General features: G+C 38.0%; 1 protein-coding gene across 3 annotated transcripts in view; it reads right to left on the bottom strand.

Annotated features, from left to right (window-relative positions):
• The window catches only part of ZZEF1 (zinc finger ZZ-type and EF-hand domain containing 1), a 56,199-nt gene that overhangs the window by 24,535 nt on the left and 23,085 nt on the right, over positions 1-8,579 (bottom strand). For 2 of the 3 annotated variants that reach the window (XM_057375521.1, XM_057375522.1), the window contains exons 23-31: positions 7,943-8,024; positions 7,130-7,331; positions 5,952-6,100; positions 5,331-5,571; positions 3,713-3,792; positions 2,735-2,828; positions 1,723-2,236; positions 920-1,084; positions 187-306 (exon numbers count right to left, since the gene is read on the bottom strand). In XM_057375521.1, the coding sequence (XP_057231504.1) occupies positions 187-306; positions 920-1,084; positions 1,723-2,236; positions 2,735-2,828; positions 3,713-3,792; positions 5,331-5,571; positions 5,952-6,100; positions 7,130-7,331; positions 7,943-8,024 (1,647 nt within the window). The remainder of the gene's footprint in view (positions 1-186; positions 307-919; positions 1,085-1,722; positions 2,237-2,734; positions 2,829-3,712; positions 3,793-5,330; positions 5,572-5,951; positions 6,101-7,129; positions 7,332-7,942; positions 8,025-8,579) is intronic. The other variant, XM_057375523.1, reaches the window with a different exon arrangement.

Raw genomic sequence — 8,579 nt, 5'->3', positions numbered from 1 at the left:
TGCATAGTAGTAATAAAAGGTTAATTTGGCGTTTTTGATCACAGATCGAGACTCCTTATTTAGATCTGTAAATAATACAAAGTATAGCCAAACTTAACTAAGGCATTAAACATCAAATAACAAAGGAGGAGATGTGGAGGAGAAAAAAAAAAAAAAAACTTCAATAAAGCAAGCAATGTACTATACCTGTCATTAATTGTGCTAAATCCCTTCACAGAATTTACCAGGAACAAAACAAGCTGATAGTAGGACTCTCGAATCTCTTTGTGCAGCTCAGCACCACAGCCTTCCAAGTTTCCAAAGTAGCTGCAAATTAAAGAGTTGGTTTAGTAGCCTAAATTCACTGTGATATTTTAGGTAGCATGATTTGTGCAAATTTTGCAAACAGGCTCTGTTTCAAGGGGAAGGATCTTAAGTTTCACTCAAAATGCAGTCTAGCAGTTTCAAACAAAAATAAAGGAATCCTGTACCMGGAATCAGAAGTGAAGAAACAAAACAGGCAATGAGAATATTCTCACAGCACTAACAAGAGAACCTTCCTTTAAATTAAGAAGTTGCTTTATGAAAATGTAGTCAAGAACTTAAAGGAAACCAGTGCACTTCAACATGACAACAGAAAGCTCCTGACAAGTCAGAAGCCAAATGACAGAATTCAGACAGCACTGGCCAGACACAGCATAGAAATCAGACCTAAATATGTTCATGGCATGAACAACTGCACAACTAAGTCTCCTTTTAATTTTTTTCTTTTTTAATGATGCACACAAGTTAAGACTAGTAGCCTGAAAACTAAACCTCAAGYCTATTTTTATTATCCATATGGATTCAAAAGCAAAACTTTCTACKGTTTTCAATATACATGACTGGGAGAACACAGTATTAAATCACATGGCTAAGATTTCTCTTAACAGTTCCTTACTTTGTAAAATCTTTCTGACAGGCTAGAAGCTCCAGGAGAAAAAGTACACAGGGTGGATGAAAGCAGTGTGGCTGCCCAAGCAAGTCCAGGCACTGGCGGATGGTCTTGAGCACTTCCATAATACTCTGCCCTTGGGATTTTCTCAAAGCAAGAACCTTTAAAACACTGAAAGCAAAAAATATCAGTGAAAATTTCAAAGTCCTGTGCTTAAAACAACACAAGTAAATGACAGTTCAAGAAGTGCTTGACTAGTTACACAATTGCTCTGTATCTGAATTTCCAGCTGTATTTCAGTGTATTTATTGGAGTGAGTGAAAAAGCTTTGAACAGAATCCACCTCTTCCTGCACCACTCYATGCTAAAGAGCCCAAAACAGACAAGGTGAGAATTGGAAATCTCTCTCTTGATTTACATTTTCAGAATACCAAGTAATTTAATCAGAGATGAAGCTCCTCTCTATTTGGTACCAAAGACTGGTAATAGAGAACACCACATCTTTGCTGTTTGCAGATAAAAAGCAAAATCCTACTCAAACAGATCTCRGGAAGCAAGACAATAAATTGCATTGCCAAGTGACTGTTTTTTACGTTCTGTTCTATTGACAGAAGCAAATTAAATGAAATAGTACTCTCTGAGACCCTACATGCTTCTGAATAAGTGAAGTTTGATACGTAAGTCTGACAACTGTTCATACTCAAAAATTCTGCAGTATTATCTTGCTGCTAAAATGTTTTATTCCACCTGAAGCCGTGTGAAGACAAGCTTCTGTATATTATAACTGGCAACGTTTTCAATTTACTTACCTTTCATGTGAAAGTGATTGATCCTTAATGAAGTCTAATATGTTCTTCAAAATAGGGTATTTTTCCTTCACAGTAGGCACAGCTCTTGGCTCTTCCATTGATCGGAAYGACAGCAGCCTCAGTCTTCCACGGCCAAGCTGAGACTTCCGTGTAGGAGTGGAAGGAGGTGATGACACATCTTCTTGCTGTGAAACTGTGTTTTCACCAGGCTTACTATGAAATGCAGATGCAGCTGCTGCTTGGTGGGGGTCTGGAATTTGTTTAGCCTTCAGATCAGGCTGTGATGTTTGACCTCCCTCTTTTGAAACAGGGAGAATTCCTGCACTGGGCAACACTGATGATGCAGCCTGGAAGTCCATGTCCACAGCTGACCCTTGTCTTTGGCATTTATCACWCACATCCTGGGGATCATCCATGTCTTGGGCTTCCAAACAGTCTGAAGCAGAATCTTTCGTCTTTGTTCTCACAGGCAAAAAATTCAGTAACAAAAGGCTCTTCTGCATACACAGTTTTGCTGCAGCATACAAAGTGGAAGYGTTAAAATCACGACAACAGAACAAYAAACKTGCTGTCTTCTTCTTAGGAAGAAAGACAGCTAGAAAATATTGTTTTTCTTGTTATATTGATCATGATGCTAAATCTGAATAATCACAGAGCCATATGAAATAGAGAGTAGTCAATGAGAATACATTTTTCTCTATTAACAATCAGCTGCTGTTCTAACATCAGTTAATGTGGTAAGAAGTAGCTACAAAAACAGACGCACTAAGTTCAGAACCAGGTGACCCAGGTGAGAGGTCACTCCCTGCAGAATTTTCTCACTGTTTTCTGCAAAGAATAGCAGATCACAATCTCAGACACTAAATCCAATGTACACTAGGTTATCTCTTAAGGTATTGAAAAGTAACCAAAGTTGTTAACTTACCTTTCACAGCAAAAATAATGTCTTCAGACTTACTAGGCAATGCTTTCCTAAACTACCTGGAATGCATACACACAAGGCAACACTTACCAAGAGTTTCTGGGTTCACTTCACTTGCTTCTGTGTTCTGCTTCTCCTCAGCATCATTTCCCCTCCCCATCAAGGATTTCTGCTTCATTTCCAACTGCAGATAGGATGTTAATATAGTTAAAATATGATTCTCCCTGTGTTACTATACAGCAAGGTAGGATGAAGACTGAAATGATTGAAAGGAATTTAATCTCAGGAACAGATTACAGTTGTCACTATTCCCAACTGCAGAGCAAACCACCCAGGAGCCCAAAAGAGCAGGACTTGAACTGCCAAGAGCAGTAACAGCCTCACCCTGAGCTGCTCGAGCTTTGTAGGCTGAGACCACTCCCTGTCTTGTGCCTCGATGTGCATCAGCCCTCCAAGGAAAAGRAGGCTTCTCCTTTACCCCCAACACTCAAGAAAACGTACACATCTATTTGTGAGATAAAGTTCTCCAAAAACATGTCACCTCCCTAGTGAGCTCTGTCAATGCAAACATCACCTGTCATGCAATGCATAAAGGCAATTACTCATCTAAACTTGCTTTTACATCCATTGTAACTCTAGTACATCAACCTGCCAGGAATTCTCAGGCAGAAAAGAGGAGGGAGGAAGTCAMAAGACAACAGAATGATGTTTAAAACATACTTCTTTCTTTGCTATACTTTAAAAGAACTCCAACTGCGATGTAAGAATCTTCCTAATTTACTACATACATTCTTGCTAAAATGTAACACAAATTCAATTGATTTTGAACCAAATTCAGTCCTAACTGCTCATGATGATGTATCTGGGGCTGAGGGAAGGAGGCGAGTGTAAGAATACATTTAAACATGTAAGTCCAAAGTTTCAAAGTAAACATGTTCTTTCTAAGTGAAAACACTTGATGTAGAATCACTCAATGTTTAGATTGTTCCACCCTATTCCTCAAACACTAAAACACTGTAAAACACTAAAATAAATGACATTAATAGAGATCCTCCTGAATGTTCTTACCATCCATAATCTAATGGAATCAGCCAGGGAATATACTTGTGCAAACTCATCACTCAAAGGCACCGTGCCTCCACTGCTGACTGGAAATGAGAGAAAGAAGAGAGTTCTGTTTATTTGCAGCTCCGTTTTTATATAACTACTTAACTAAAATCATGCCACATCCTTTCCTTCATCTCATACTCAATACTTCAAATTATACCTGCAAGAAAAATAGGGCATAAACCTGCCAACTTTCATACGAACTAAATACATGAACTACACCTTAACCGATTTATTTACAAATTTAATTTACCAGTATCTTTCTCATCTCTTCCCAAAATTGATGCCCAAAGCCATGGAAAATAAAATCCTCTCCCTATGCATGCAGTAACACTGATGCAAACTTATCAGAATAATCAACAAATGCTAAGTATGAGCTTATAGCTCTACAGATGTATTTGTTTTCTCTGTTTTACACTCTGAATTTCTGGAATGGATTTTCAAGACCACTCTGCAAAAATGAAAAAAACTGTCAAATCAGTTTCTATTCAAACTGGCCTGACAATGACTACGGAGAAAAAGACATTCAGTCTTCCCTCTTCCATTCTCCCTTTTTTATTTTTTTCCTGTACTTTTTTCAGCATCCCTTCTCCAAACTTCTCATGGCAYGGGTGAACACAGGTCTTGAAATGAGTCTGCCCCAGCACGACCAGCAGAGGAAGCTACTGACAGAACAGTGGGATGGATTTCTTAAATACTCATTAATATTTGTCCATTTTTCAATGTCACTCAGAAAATCAACTCAATTGTCAGACAGAGACAAAATGACTAAAGGCAGTAACCACATTAGTCATCAAGTCAGGCTKTATGTCAGTCATTTCTACTCATAACTTTAGAGCTCAAAAAATAGCTCAATCATTCTATGAAAATGTAAAATGTCTAGTGTCAAAATTATGACAAAAAATGAAAGCCTAAAAYGAAACCTTTCAAAATCAAGTAACATCTTTGCCAATATTTCAAACATATCAATAAACTTAATGGCAGGGTGATGTAAGTCAAAAAGTGGTTCATTTTACCTACTGAAAAATACATAAATTCTAATACAGTAGCTATTAAGTTAAAAACAAAACATTACCTCTTCTATTAGAAAAAAAATTTAAAAAATAAAAATGTATTTTGAGGATGGCAAGGTTAATTTCCACAGAAGGGTATTTTAGGAAACAATTCACACCTCCTCCAACCCCAACAGTTAATAAAAGAAGTTGTTGCTGGCTTTTCAGAAAAGGCACAACGTAGAAAATGATCCAAGAACCTCAAATAACTGGAGCCCCATTGTTCTGAATTAAAGCCCCAGAGGACATCACTACTCTCTTTAGGTACAGCTTTATAGAATTAGTAKCTTCTGATGGGTGTTAATATTTTGCCACTGCTCTGAAGACCAAAATGTAAGTTAATAAAAAAAATAAACCCTCTAGAGAGAAAGCTTACCTAGTCTGCTTAAATGATACCTTTATACAGAACATCTTCTTTAAATTGCCCCACTAAACTGATCTTTAGATGTTATAAAATCAGCTGTAAGAAAGCCTTTTACAAACTTTAAGTCTTCATTATTAAGATAATCTAATAATATTAGAGTTACCATATTTTTGAAGCTTCTCAAATAAATCTGGAGTGAGATACACCAAAGCAGCAAATGTTGAGTTCACAGCTTGATCAACAGTAGAACCAGCAACTATATCTGTCTTTGGGGTCTGTTTTTTACATGCCTGTATAAGTCCTTTGAAAAGTTCAGATTTTTGCCCACTCAAGTCCTGGGCAGGATCTGATTTTGCAAAKTCGATAAGAAAGTTACGGCAGACATCCTGGGGAGAGCTCCGAGCCTGCAGAGAAGGGAGCAACACATTAACTTCAGTATTGGCTGAGACAAATCCTAGCAATGAGCTGCAACCATGGATCAACCTGCAGTTTATCCACTGCAGCTGAGCAAACTGATCAATGAAAGACATCCCTGCACAAGGTGGGGAGTGAATTAGATGATCTCTGAAGGTCCCTCCAAACCATTTTATCATTCTATGAAAATGGAAGCTAATAAAAAGGGCATAGAACAAGCTTTTTTCCTCCGTGACATTTGAACCCAAGAGCACAAATGATGACAACTTTAGCACATCAGCTAAAGGACGTTCCAGTTGCATAAATCCAAATAAACCTGTGTGAGACACAGGGATTTCATGCCAAGGGAATGTAAGCAATGGGTACGTACCTCTTTTTTGTCTTGGTGTTTGGTACTGCTCTGCCTGGCTCCCGGGAGCACCTCAGGACACATCTGATGCCTGAAGACAGGTTTCCAYAGAGGGGAATTAAGAACTGATGTTACTTTCAAAGGAGGCAAGTCTGCTTCACTACCTAGTTCTGCAAGAGATTCAGAAYAGACCCTTTGGTTACTAAATAATTTTCTTCATATTTACAGATTAATGAAAATAATGAATGTTAAACATTCAGTAGGGGAAAACAAAACAAAACAAAAAGTTAATGCARATATATTGAATAAGCAATTTAACAATGTTCTCTGTTTCTCTAACATGGTACAGAAAATTCATGTGCCTTTTCATTAATGGCAGCATCAATATCTTATAGTGACAATGTTACAATATGGAAGGATTTTAAATTAAACACTTTCACTGTAATATAACTACAGAAATTCTCTAATTTAAAATAGTTTGAAAGCTTTCTATTCTACTGAAGACCTAATGTGCTATATGCAAGCATGCTCATATTAAGAAAGGAAGAAAATATTCTCAAACACTTCAATTAGTTTCCTGAATTCACAGGTAAGGAGCTCTCTAATTTTCCACAGCAGATATGGACCACCTCATTGGAGCAAGAACTCTTTAGCCTTATTTAATTTMTCCGAAGTGCTGCATGGATTCAGATTTAGGAAGATAGAGAGAAGTGTTCTTTTTTTTAATTAAATAATAAACATATTTTAAATTTTTTAAAAATCTATTTTACTTATCTTCACTGGCCTAAATTCTAAGTGCACTTTATTATTGGAATTAAGCAAACTTGGTTTATAAATTTAAATTTCAATCAATACCAAATGTTCATGTGAAACATTTAGAATCATTAGTGTTCCAAACCCTGTAATTTTTTCAGTTTGCTGGCTCCATATTCACACCCCCAATGAGAGGTGGATGGAAGCACCAGAAAACAATTTGAAAAGCTAAAAAAACCAGAACATATTACTCCATAAATGTAAATTAGATTAGTATGATTACTTCAATGTGYCCACGTCTTCCATGGACTTGAACACAGCAAGTCTTCCATGTTCAGGTGAGAGAAATACAAAAGGAACTTCATTTCCACAGGGGATTCTCAACACAAGGTCCTTGTCCCTGCTCGTGGCACAGAGCCCAGCTTTGGGCTGTGAGAGGCACTCACCTCGCAGGGATTTGAGGGCCATGCTTCGGGAAGCCAAGCGCCCCATCAGCCTGGAGACAAGCAGTTGTAAATCCAAGCCCCAAGACACAGCAACATCTGGGAGGCCGTAAGCAGTGACGGAAAACTTGTAGCCCCACTCATTATTACTGCTGTCAGAGTGAAAGAGAAACTGCAGCCGTGGGCCAGCCTTAAAGGTCACTTTCTACAGAGCAACAAAACAGTCATTTTGCCAAATGTACATGATAGGAAAACGTTTCAGGGTAATGAATTCCCTTCAGCAACTCTGGGGTTTCAGTATTATGTTCTGGTAGKACACAGATCTAATTTCCCCCACCATCTCAATGAGAAACCCACAGTACTATGCAGGTAAAACTTCTATGCGATAACTTTATGAGCAATTTTATAGATTACTGTGCTTTAGAAATCAGTCATGAAGCAGAAGAGCAGCATCCCATTTGAGGACAGAGCACAGCCCCAGGAAGGGCCACTTACACCTTATGATACCAAAACTTGCAAGGGCGTATCAGCTTTTACCCAGGTAGCTACTGGAAGTTAAAYATGTTAATTCCTCCTCACTTTGACTGATTGTTCTTTTTGATAACAGGAGCAAAGAGGGATTCTTTACTCATCCACTCTTTTTATGTACAGCATTTCAGACTTTCATGCCCAYCTCCTGCCCCCCACCTAAGAAACCTAATAAACACACCCATGCTCAAAAGCACACATACTTTTACACAACAGATTTCCACAGGAATCRTAAGAACTTGCTAAAATTGGGTAAATAATTTGGTTCAGAATTTTAAAGGYGCTCACCTTAGGCCACTTCTCAGTGCCAACCTTTGTATCGTAACGAGTTTTTGCCCCTCTGGCATCAGTAAACTCCAGGTAATCATACCTGTGAAAATTGCAATTCATTACTTCCAAATTTACTTTTCAAGTTTTGGGGGAGAATGTTTTTGCTTCTGAATTTTCACAAGTGCTGYATCTAAGTGCACCCTTATCACTTCTTTCTGAACCACACCATCACTGCTAAAGTGTTCACTTCATGTTTCACCTGTTTAAGGTGGCTGCTAAGGAGTTTATTTCATGTTTCAATGCAGAAGTCCCAGCAAACAGATTTCTGCTGTCCTGCAGAACTTTGGAATTGGTAATGGGTGCCAAATCTAACATCTGGCAAATACTTTAACTAAGCAGTAGACTGATGTGTTACCAAGAGAAACCAAGCCAATAGAAAGAGGGCAAAATAAATACCATGAGCACTAACTGTGGTGGTCAAAGCATTATTACAAAATAGAAGCCAAATTCCTATGAACAGCACATCTGTAAATTTGCCAGATGAGGTGGCTTTCAGCACAAGGTCATTCAAAAATACACATTGTGTATTGTTCTGGATAATGAAGAAATTGAAATGGCATGTGTGCAGTATGCACTGAATCATGAATTGATCCTC

The sequence above is a fragment of the Malurus melanocephalus genome, unplaced genomic scaffold (genome assembly GCF_030028575.1).
Source record: "Malurus melanocephalus ecotype Western Australia unplaced genomic scaffold, MMel_1.1 scaffold_251, whole genome shotgun sequence".
In the NCBI taxonomy this organism is placed as follows: Eukaryota; Metazoa; Chordata; class Aves; order Passeriformes; family Maluridae; genus Malurus; species Malurus melanocephalus.
The sequence above is the reverse complement of the archived record's forward strand: the minus strand, read 5'-3'. Positions and strand labels throughout refer to the sequence as shown.